This window comes from Piliocolobus tephrosceles, chromosome 6, assembly GCF_002776525.5.
Source record: "Piliocolobus tephrosceles isolate RC106 chromosome 6, ASM277652v3, whole genome shotgun sequence".
NCBI lineage: Eukaryota > Metazoa > Chordata > Mammalia > Primates > Cercopithecidae > Piliocolobus > Piliocolobus tephrosceles.
Window position 1 is genome coordinate 49,296,361 of NC_045439.1, and position 12,530 is coordinate 49,308,890.

The window sequence follows — 12,530 nt, forward strand, 5'->3', positions numbered from 1 at the left end:
TCTCTCTCTCTCCTCCATCTCTCTCTCTCTCTCCTCCATCTCTCTCTCTCCCCTCCGTCTGTCTTCTGTCTCTCTCTCTCTCCTGTCTCTCTCTCTCTTCTTTGTCTCTCTCTCCTCCATCTCTTTCTCGCCTCCATCTCTCTCTCGCTCGTCTCTCTCTCTCCTTTGTCTCTCTCTCTCTCTCTCCTCCATCTCTCTCTCTCTCTCCTATATCTCTCTCTCTCTCTCCTCCATCTCTCTCTCTCTCTCTCCTATATCTCTCTCTCTCTCTTTCCTCCATCTCTCTCTCTCTTAGCCATTTACAAACTTGGGGCCCTGGCAAGGGTGGTGGGGAATGGGTCCCACATAACTGCCCGTGTAGAGAGCTGTATGCCTAAATTGGGAGGGACACCAGGGACAAGACTCCCTGGCTTTATAGCCTAGATGCCTAAGGACGCAGCGTAGAGCTTCCCTAGATCCCTTTGGAGATACAGCTTGCTAGGGGAAATGAAAGTCTGAACCATTAACACCTAGGAGGCAGGGATCAGAGGAAGTAGATTCAGAGGTAAGGAGAATTTTGGGGCTACACTTTCAAGAAAGTCGTGGTCGGGACCCAGGAGGTATGGGTCAGAAGGAAAGGTAGGGGTGCATGCATGGGCGACTGTTGAGTAGAGACTTCTGGCTGTGCCATGATCTCAACCAGCTGATGCTAGAGGGAGTTCGGGATGACAGCTTTCTGTCTCCAGTCAGCCCTCAGCTTCCCCAGGAAAATTGAAAGTGGAAGCTGGCTCCAGGCAGACCAACATCCCCAACACAGAAGGGTTAGGGGTTGTTAGAAAGCCCTTCCCCAGATAGCCTCACACATGTGTCTTAAGTCCAGCAGCCTTGCTACTCGTTTTTAACTGGCCGACAGGTGGCTGGTATTTTCCTCCAATTCTACGGAAGGATAGGACAGAATACTAAGTGAAAGTGGTCCAATATTACTCACCACTTTGGAGGTCCCTTTGTGGTTGCCAAAATATTACCAGAGGGTCCTTGCTCCCAGAGCTCCCAAGATGGTGGCGGGCCGCTTCCAAGATGGTGACAAGCCTCGTGTTCTCTGACCTGGGGTTCTTGGCCTCACGGATTCCAAGGAATGGAATCTTGGGCCATGTGGTGAGTGTTAGAGCTCTATTAGAAGCCGTGGGTCATGTAAGAGAACCATGGAACCCAGTGACTAGTGTTCAGCTCGATTAGGACGAACCCGGGCACTTAGCCGTGCAGGAACAATGGCAAGGCTTTAGCCCGATCGGGAGCAGCAGTGGGCACCTCGCTGGATCAGGAGCACAGTGGACACCCTGCTGGATCCGGAGGGATGGAAGTCAGAGTTGGGTCTGCAAGGGCGGCAAACAGCAGTGGTGGACGGCGAGCAAAAGCTCAGTTCGAGCTGTAACAAACACGGACCAAAGGAGTGCGGTTGCAAGAGTGAAGATAGCTCCCATACAAAGGGAGGGGACCCAAAGAGGGTAGCCCAAGATATTTTTCTTTAAAGATCCACTGAGAATACTTAAGAGCTCATGTAACTTTTATGGGAGAAGTGTCTGCTTTTTACCTGCACTTTAATTCACAAAATCAATTGTTTTGCCCTCCTCATAATTACTCATTTTCAGACTCTTTTCTTATTATTTCTCAATTCTCATGGGAAAATTCTCAATTCTCAACTTAGAAGGCAGCTAGAATGGATGAATGATAAAGAGTATTCAAAATCCCATCAGGAGGCCATATTTATAAAACCAAGTTTGGATGATTTTTCCTTTGGTTGCTGCTGTGTGGTGTATGATGTTGAAGATCAAGAAGAGTGTGATAGGTTTGAACTGTCTCCTGCTACTTGTGATTCTGTAGTGCGAGATTAGGAATGTTCACTCTGTGTTAAGAATGGGCACGAGTATTGGCTTTTGTTCTTGGAAATACTTTGGATTCTGATTTAATTTTGCCTCAATGACAGAGCCACTTAACTGATACACAGTGGAGATGACATGGAAAAGAGTATTCCATGGAATATGCCCTTCATTTGATTTTAATGGTGAACTCAATGCTGGCTCTTTCTCCCCCAGATACCTGTTCTGTTGAATGGGAATTAAATAAAAAAAAATTTTATAACTATTAACATGATCACATGAAACATCTAGTACTTATTGCCAAATATGTTGGGGAAGGATGAGGTTTCCTTTTCTTGTTTTTATTTTTGTGTCATTTTAAGTGTCTTATATGACAGATTATGAAACACAGAATTGCTGGTGATTTCAGTTATCAGTTGCCTCTTCTGGTAAGTCATTTTGTTGTCTTGTCCTGAAATCATTGTGCTTTCTTTGGCATTTATGACAGAGCTCTATTCCTAAGTACCTGCATGCTCTGTGGGTTAGTACATCCATTACTTAGCACTCAGAATGGGCATCACGTTTGCGAATAATGCTCACATAGCCCGTGGTATTTCAAAAATATTTACAATCAATATTGTGAGGTATTGCCATAAAGCTGTGTTCACAAATTCTGCTGTTGAAGAAAGATACCTGACATTTACTCTCATTTTTCTGGTATGCTTTCTTGCCACAGGGAATTCATTTATTGGCATAATTGCAATTAAGTAAACTTTGTAGAGTTGGTTCCCCTCATCTGTTTTGTGTGTGTGTGTGTGTGTGTGTGTGTGCATGTGTGCATGCGTGCCTTTTTTTTGCCAGTCCAGCACTGCTTAGTAAGCTTACCTTAGGCAGTCGTAAAATTATACAGAATGGCTTATAATGATAAAGGATTTAGCTTTGTACATATTCAGTGGTTTTATTTATTCTTTCATTTATGTGTGCATTTAACAAGTATTTATTTGGCTATTCAGATGATACCAAGAATAATTGTGGGTGGATCTTGCTCTTAAGGGAGCGCAAGTGCTAGTAGAAGAGGTAAGACAGATACATACAAAACAGAAATGCAACACAGAAGTGAGGACTAAACTCTGATTTTTTAATCTTGCCCAAATTCCTATCTAAGGAATAGTCTTGGCCTACAAATCATAAATTCTCATCAGATGGGTTTTATTCAATCCTATATATCGTGACTTACTTTCCAACCTGACTCTGGCATAACAGAGGAAGGACAAGGAAGACAAGGAAGAAAATAAAAATATTTTACCCCAAAACGTGTTTCTTTGCCATATCTTGAAATGGCCCTGCAAAACTGTCCTTTATGGGGGAAAATGTGCTTCTGTAAAGAATCTCCATTAACAGAACTAGATCTTTTTCTTCCAGACCCTCCCAATCCTGAAGAGATTAACTAAAATCTGAATAGGAAACATTTGTCACCTATTGTTTCTAAGGGCAGCCACTATAAGACTTCAAAAGAACTTTGGTCTCCACAACTTTATCTTAACCTGAACATTCCCTTTCTATCAATTCCAGGTCTTCCTGACCACCTTGGGCACATGTTCTCAGGACCTCCTGAGGGATGTGTCACGGGCCATGGTTACTCATATTTGGCTCAGAATATATCTCCTCAAATATTTTACAGAGTTTGACTCTGTTCATTGACAGAAGGCAGAAAGGACCACCAAAAGAGGACTCTAAGATTCAGGAGAGAAAAAGGACTCTATGAGTCAGGAGAGACTTTAGTTCCATCCTAGAAAAACGCTGGATTGGTGTATATTCCTGTGTGTCTTTGTGTGTGCGTGTGTGTGTGGCATGGGGGAGTGTTTGTGTTATAGATTTGTGTATATATGTACAGTAATGTGCTGTATGATGAAGTTTTGGTCAACAACACACTTCATATATGACAGTGGTCCCATATGATTATAATATTGTACTTTTACTGTACCTTTTCTATGTTTAGATACACAAATACCATTGTGTTACAGTTGCTTACAGTATTCAGTACAGTAACATGCTGTACAGATTTGGAGCCTAGGAGCAATAGGCTATACCTTATAGCCTATGTGTGTAGTAGGCTACACCTTCTAGATGTGTGTATGTACACTCTATGATGTTTGCATCATGACGAAATCACCTAATGACACATTTCTCAGAATGTATCCCCATTGTTAAGTGATGTCTGACTGTATAATTTTATTGACATTTGTAGAAAAATGAGTGGGAACAAACCTAACAGTATGGAAAAAATTCTAAAGAGTGGTGAATAGATACCATATACACCACACTAGCGATAAATTATTCTATAGCCAGCAGTCAACCAAGTCATAGCTCACTGGTTAGATGAATTATTTCTTAAGAATGGCTTTTAACAACTGGAGCAGCTGCTTTTCCATGAAGAAGAGGCAATCAGGTGCTCAGCCTCAGGTTAATAAATATCTAGTTTACAGTAAACTAGGTATTTCTATAGAAAGAGATACATGTCTCTTTTGAGGGTGATGTTCAGATTCCTGGCAAAAGGATTTGTTCTGACTGTTTAATCTGGGCATAGACTCCAGGGTTGAGAATCCCTGTGGGCAGTGGTCCAAGCAGGGCTTTCCATGTGTGGTGGCTTTTGTGCAGATGCTGAGGCAAACCCGTAGCTTGGAACTAGATGTGAGTGGTAGAAATTTCAAAGATATTTTAGATGTTTGCAGAAAATTAAGGCATTTTCAAAGGCATGATGTTTCAGTATGAGGATAGACATATGTAAGTATTCTTTGATTGGTGTAAACATGAGAATTTTATTGCATTGGAGGACAAACCATTACAAACCTTAAAAATGTATAGACTAATGTGTGGATGGCATCGACTGCACTTTATCAAGCCGTATTCATAGCCATGAAGCTGTTTTGCCATCGGACTACCTCTTAACATTTAAACGAATGTATATCCCTGAGGGAAAAGATTAGAAGAAAAATGTAATACACCAATTTAAATGGCCTTACAAGATTTAAAAGTTATCACACTTGGAAGCATTAGATTGTTCCTTAAAGATTTACATTGATTTTGCCCTCATTTACCAGGGTCTTTTCTTCTCCAGCCGTTCTGCCTCCTTCTACATTGCTTATCTCCAGACACAGCAGGCTACAGAAATTTCTTCTTCTATTAAAACAGCATAAAGAAAATGCAACGTTTTAGCAGGAGAAGGAGATTCTTCAGGTGGGCAGGAGCCTGGCTGCTCCCTCTGGATTTTTTCAAGGTGTCTGCTTCACATGCTCTCTGAGGAATCCTGTTTCCTATTAAAACTCTGGCTCAGGAAGAGATGTACATCCTTTCACTTGTTTCAACTGAAATTAGTAGAAAGTTTTTAAAGACCTGGCTCAAACCTAAGGGAACACAAAGCAAATAAACTGAGAAAGTGAAAGAAACAGAAAATGAATTAGATTCGCCAGGTACAAATTTCTATCTGATCTTCGCTAATGAGTTTCTAGGGCTTATGGGCCCTGACCCATTCCGTGCTTTGTCTGAGTGTTTTATATTCTATTCCCAAAGCACTGGAACAATATTTCAGGCACTTTGCCAGACTTTCTGGCATCTCAGTGCTTGCCTATTTTTTTTCCCCCTATGTAAAGGGTAAACTTCTCATTTTCTACTTCCCACCCCTGCCCCCACATAGAAGAGCCAAGACCAAGACATAAATTTCTCCTAGGGCTTACCACCAAGTAGTAGTGAGCCCCTACCCCCTGCATACAGATTGTCTGTCCTGTTTACAGGTTGAAGGACACACGTTTAATTCCTAGGCAATGACAGTCCTACAATTGTCATGATTAATACCATGTACATGCCACTCTTCAGATAAAATTCCATCCCAGTTAAAGGTATGATTCATTTCCAGGCAGTATAGCACTGTTCTCACCACACAAGAAATATACCCATATGATTAAAAGATCATTCTGTCACATTCTATAGCAAATAATACTCAGAGCTTCTCTGCTCCATAAACAGGGAGCTATGAAGTTAAGAGGCCAGGAAAGAAACAGAAACAATTCAGCTCAAACCTTTTCTCCTCTATGAAGCCTCCTGGACCACCCAGCCCACACTGGTGAGTAGAATAAGTGAGTAGAAAATGGCTCTCTCTCTGCACTTTGGGAGGCCGAGGCAGGAGGATCGCTTGAGGCCAGGAGTTTGACACTAGTCTGGGCAACATAGTGAGACTCCACCTGTATAAATTTTTTTTTTTTTTAATTAGCTGGGTGTGGTGGCATGTATCTATAGTCCCAGCTGTTCAGGAGGCTGAGGTAGGAGGACTGCTTGAATCCAGGAGTTCGAGGCTGAAGTGAACTGTGATCATACCACTGCACTCCAGCTTGGGTGACAGGGTGAGACCGAGTCTCTTAAAAAAAAAGTTATACTCATTTGAAACATATACGTGACAGAACTTAATGAAAATTGGATTGGAGTTCTATAAAGGCATTTAAATATTTAATTTGAAGAGGAAGATAAGGTGTTGTTCAGTTTATTTCCATTCAATCAACATATACTGAGAGCTTATGCTGTGTGAGGCACAATGCTTAATCCTGGGAAGTGGGGCACAAAAATGGATTAAGGTAAAATCTCTGCCTTCAAGGAGCTAAATGCATGCAAATATGATAAGACAAATGCATATTTCCACAAATTATTATGTAAGCCTCATTTTAGATAGGTTGAGTCATGTTTTACATTTTGAAGGGGAAGTCTACTTTCATACATATTTTTGTGTAGTCAATAATCAACCTAACCAACCTATAATTTATATTTTGAGTGTATGTGGATTTTTATATGCAAGTTTTGTATATGTTTGCTTAAAGCAAGTAGTCCTTTAAGATGACTAAATTGCTGAAGAGAAAGATATTCCAGATGGCTTGGAATTTATAGATATAATATTAGTATAGCTTTGTGTTTCTCTTTATAGCATACTTGAGAAATAGAATAGGATTTCTGTAGTCTCATTTTCTAGAGGGAAATATATGAAGCTGTCATCTGAATCAAAAGTGGGTTATTTAATGAGCAGATGTTAAGCAAGGCACAGTGGCTCATGCCTGTAATCTCAGCTACTCGAGAAGCAGAGGCAGGAGGGTCTCTTGAGCCAGGGAGTTCAAGACTGCAGCGAGCTATGGTTGTGTTACTGTACTCCAGCCTGGGTGACAGAGCGAAACCCTGTCTCTAAAATAAAGGAGCAAGTATCGAACTCTAGAACTTGTAATTATTGCTATAGGGTTCTACCAGTATAACTTTGGGGCAGGATTTATAGAAGATAATGGATAACATACCAATTATATGGGCTCATGGCTGAAAAGGAGTTGTTGTGAGCAGTAAATGCGAAGGTACTTAATTCGTATCTTCAGCTTGTTAACCAGATACAGGCAATGCTATTATCAAGAGCAGAATCCTCAAATTTAGAAAAAGTAATATTAAGTGAAATAAGAAAATTATTTAGTTATTTATTTGTTTATTTATTTATTGTTGAGACAGAGTCTCACTCTGTTGTTTAGGCTGAAGTACAGTTGCGCAATCATAGCTCACTGCAACCTTGGCCTCCCAGGCTCAGACAATCCTCCCACTTCAGCCTCCTGAGTATCTGGGACTGGAGATGTGCAGCACCCCACCCAGCCAATTTTTGTATTTTTTGTAGAGACAGGGTTTCACCATGCTGCCCAGGCTCGTCTCAAACTCCTGGGCTTAAGAAGTTTGCCTGCCTTGGCCTCCCAAAGTGTTGGAATTAGAAGTGTGAGCTCCTTCACCCCAGTCAAGGAAATATTTAAACAGCTGTCTGAAATGGAAATTGAATCCAAAACATTATGCCACTTGTGTTTGAAGTGGACTATCTTGTCTCGAGCCTTTTCATTTTCTCATGAATGTACCTTTTGAATATTGTTAAGGCTACAATGGAGGAAATTTTAAATTATTATATTTACTATTACACAGTGAATGGAAAATTTGAAATTTAGTAAAAATTTTCAAGAAATTTGTATAGATTAATAATGTAGTTTAAAAAGTCATGGTGATGAGGCATTTAACAAGGAGATAACTGAATAAATTAACAGACATGTTTAAGGTAATGTCTATTTTTTTCTTTCAACTTTTACGTTTGGGGGTACATGTACAGGTTTGTTACGTGGGTAAATTGTGTGTCACGGGGGTTTGGTATATGAATGATCCCATCACTCAGGTAGTGAGCATAGTACTCGATAGTTTGTTTTTCACTCCTCTTCCTCCTTCCACCCTTCACCCTCAAGTAGGCCCCAGTGTCTGTTCCATTCTTTGAGTTCATATTTACTCAATGTTAGCTCCCACTTAGAAGTGAGAACATGTGATACTTGGTTTTCTGTTCCTGTCTTAATTTACTTAGTTTGATGGCCTCTAGGTACATCCATATTGTGGCATAGGAAATGATTTTTTATGGCTGCATAGTATTCCATGGTATATATGTATCACATTTTTGTTAGTCTACCATTGTTGGGCATCTTGGTTGATTACATGCCTTTGCTATTTTGAATAGTGCCGCTATGGATATATGAGTGCATGTTTTTTTGGTAGAATTATTTGTTTTCTTTTAGATATATACCCAGAAATGGGATTGCTGAATCAAATGGTAGTTCTCTTTTAAGTTCTTTGAGAAATCTCCAAACTGCTTTCCACAGGGGCTGAATTAATTTGCATTCCCATCCACTGTGTACAAGCATTCCCTTTTCTCCATAACCTCACCAGCATCTGTTATGTTTTGACTTCTAATAACCATTCTGACTGGTGTGAGTTGGCATCTCATTGTGGTTTTGATTTGCATTGCTCTAATGATTAGTGATGTTGAGCATTTCTTCATAAGTCTTCTTTTGAGAAGTGTTTGTTCATGTTCTTTGCCCATTTTTAATGGGGTTGTTTTTTGCTTGTTGAATTGTTTAAATTTCTCATAGATTCTGGACATTAAACATTTGTTGAATGGATAGTTTGTGAATATTTTCTCCCATTCTGTTGGTTGTCTATTTACTCCCTTGATAGTTTCTTTTGCTGTGCAAAAGCTCTTAAGTTTAATTAGGTCCCAGTTGTCAATTTTTATTTTTGTTGCAAATACTTTTGGGGGTTTAGTCATAAATTCTTTGCCAAGGCCAATGTCCAGAATGGTATTTTCTAGATTTTCTTCTAGAATTTTTATAGTTTTATGTCTTACATTTAAGTCTTTAATCCATCTTGAGTTAATTTTTGTGCATGGTGAGAGTTAGGGGACTGGTTTCAATCTTCTGCATTTGGCTAGCCAGCTATCCTAGCATCATTTATTGAATAGGGAGTCCTTTCTCCATTGCTTGTTATTGTTGACTTTATTGAAGATCAGATGGTTGTAGGTGTGCAGCTTTATTTCTCGGTTCTCTATTAGAAGGTAATATTTAATAATAACATTTGAGATTTTATCTAATTTTAAAATATACCCAGATTACGGATTCTCTTATGAGTATTTGAAATTGGAGAATTTAAGATGGAGTTTGAAAAGCAAATAAAAGCTCTTACACAGCTCTTTGGACCTATTTACAATGTAGATAAAATGGATGATTTTGAATATGGATGCCTTTGAAAAGTACGTTATTTGGATTTCAGATTCTGACAGAAAACGAATGGGTTTTGACATAGCAAAATGACTAGATCTTGGGTAAAACATATGCCTTAATAAATTAATGGGATTACAAGTAGTCAGAAAAATCTGCAAGGATTGCACTTTCTAGCTTGGTGTATTCCAAATATGGGCTGAAACCCAAGGAATTAACTTCAAGGAAGAGGTAAGGGTGCTCTGGGACAAATAGTAATATCATTGTTGTACTAGGTGTCTGCACTTGAGCCAGTAGTAAGATGAGGAACCTGGACTGACATTTCCACATTAAGCCTGTGTAAGGGGAATAAAATAAAGTAGTTCCAGGTTTGTATCACACCCTGACTTCCCACAGAAGCAAATGTAAATTCTGTCTGAAAAAAATCACGTCCAATGGAGTCCCCCAGGTTTCCCACAGATTAGAACCAAGCCAATGTGAGCAGTAAAATAAATGTGTTGTAATAAAACATCAACAAATTAACAAGGAAATGAACCACCATGACTGAGAGTCACCAGAAAAGACAAAGACAAGTAAGATTGGCTTACTCTTTACTCAGGACCTTAGATACTAAAACCATGCAGACATAGATATGAAATAACCATTTATAAAAGCTTTAAGGAAATAAAAAATATCACAAAAATGAGCAGGTAATAAAACGCTATCAAAAATGACCCAGCAGATTTTAAAAAATAACCAAATAGAACATTTAGAAATATAAATATAATTTTTGGGAAAAAAGCCTCAATGACAGGTTAAATATTCCAAAAGAGAAAATTAATGAACTGGAAGATCAATTTGAATACATTATAGAGAGTGTAGCCCAAAGAGACAAGTGAGAGAACATGAAAGAAAAGCTAAGCTTTATGAAGGGTGGAGTGAAAACTTCTCACTTACCTAATCAGATTTCCGGCAGGAGAAAATAGAGAGAATGAAAGAGATATGGAGTTCATAGAGGGATAGGATTCATAGTGGTAATGGCTGAAAATGTTTTCCAAACTGTGACAAGACATGAATCCATGGACATAGGAAACACAACATGTATCACACAAGATAAATAAACCGTCAAAAATGCAAACAGAAGCACACCAAAAGATGTACAGGAGTGTTAACAGCAACACTGATTATTTGAAAAAGCAAAAACCTTGAAATAACCTAAATTCTAACCATCACCAGTAGAATAGACAAATATGTTGTGCTATGTTAATACAATGGAAAGCTACATGGTGCTAAATATGAATGGATGATTGCCACATGCAGCAATATGGGGGTTGATCTTGCAGTGAAAGAAGCTAGATACTAAGAAATGCATACAATATAATTCCATTTATAGAAATTTCAAAAGCCAGCAAACCTAATGCATGGTGTTAGAAGTCAGAATAGTGCTTACCTTTGGGGTAATAATGGTGGTATGAAGGGGGCTTCTGGTACAATAGAATGTTGCTTTTTAAAAAATGAATCTGGGTGGTGAATATGCAGGTTCACGATGTAATAGTTTATTAAGTTGTACACTTTTGGTTTGTCAACTTTTTGTATGTTCTACATCAATAAAAAAAGTTAAAAATGCTCAATAAGATATATTGTAATGAAATGAAAGAATAATGAAGACAAAGAGAGAAATCTGAAGATCCAGATTTAAAGGAAAAAAGCCAGAGGAAAAAGGCAGATTACCTACAAAGGAACAAAATGTAGACTGAGAGCAGACTTAGCAGCAATGGTGGAAATGGAAACCAGAAAACAGGAGAATCTCTTTAATGAGATAAGAGAAATTAACGAATAACCTAGAAAGATCTGCTTCTACTTTAAAAGAACAAAGGCAAAAATACTGGCAACAGATTTTAGAAAAGGAACTTATGAAGGCATTGCATTTAAGGAATAAGAAAGATAATTCTAGAAGGAGGGACTGAGATGCAAGAAGAAATAGTGAGCAAATAAATTGATAAATATGTACATAAATCATAAGTACTCTGTATAGAATATAATTTCTAATTTATGGAGTAAGAAGACAGAGCTAAAATAGTGGATGACAGTACTTAAATTGGGAAGATATAGTCAGGATTAAAGGGCTCTAAAGCCCTTCTTATTGAGTGATAAAATAGTGATTAACTTCAGTCTTTGGTTAGTTAAATATGCATGGTAAAATTGAAGAGTAACAACTGAAAAAAAATGCAGTAGGCAGTGGAATGTATAATTTATAAACCAGTAGTGGGGGAAAACAGAATAAGAAAAAAAAGCCAAAAAAAAAAAAAAAAAAAAGGAAAAATTAAGCACAGAAAAAGTGGAAAAAATACAGTAACAAACACAAATACATCAATAATGACAATAAATACAAGTGGGCTAATTATGATGTTAGCCGGAGGTTTCTTGTTGACACCTTTAATCAGTGTTATGGACTGAATTGTGTCCGTAGAAAAAATTTATGTGTTGAAGACTTAATCACCAATGTGATTGTATTTGGAGATAGGGTCTGTAACGGGGTAGTTAAATTATATGAGGTCATAAGAGTGGGGCCAAATCCAATAGGACTGGTGTCCTTTCAAAAAGAGAAAGTGGGCTGGGAGGGGTAGCTCATGCCTTTAATCCCAGAACTTTAAGGGGGCGAAGGCAGAAGGATTGCTTGAGACTAGGAGTTTGAGACCAGCCTGGTCACAATAGAGACCCTAATCCCTACAAAAAATGAAATAAATTAGCTGGGATAGTGACATGCACCTGTAGTCCTAGCTACTTGGGAGGCTGAGATAGGAGGATCGTTTGAGCCCAGGAGTTCAAGACTGCAGTGAACTGATTGTGTGATCATGTGACTGCACTTCAGCCTGGGTGACAGAGTGACACCATCTCTAATGAAATAATAATAAAAAAAAAAACCAAAAACAAAACAACAACAACAACAGAAGGAAGAAGAAAAAGAGACCTTAGAGTCTCTGCAAGAGAGGAAATGCCATATAAGGACACAGCAAGAAGGCGGCCATCTATAAGCCAGGAAGAGAGGCCTTACCAGAAACCCACCTGGCTGGTGCCTTGATCTTGGACTTCTAACCTCCAGAACTGTGAGAAAATAAATTTC

General features: G+C 38.8%; 1 protein-coding gene across 2 annotated transcripts in view; it reads left to right on the plus strand.

The window, feature by feature from the left end:
- ARMH4 (armadillo like helical domain containing 4) overlaps positions 1-12,530 on the plus strand; it is a 155,945-nt gene that overhangs the window by 32,333 nt on the left and 111,082 nt on the right. Inside the window, exon 5 of one of the 2 annotated variants that reach the window (XM_023231336.2) lies at positions 7,525-7,916. The exons of the other annotated variant lie outside the window; for it this stretch is intronic. Within the exon in view, the coding sequence (XP_023087104.1) occupies positions 7,525-7,760 (236 nt within the window). The 3' untranslated portion in view covers positions 7,761-7,916. Of the gene's footprint in view, positions 1-7,524; positions 7,917-12,530 lie in introns of those variants that run through there. 2 annotated transcript variants of the gene reach the window in all.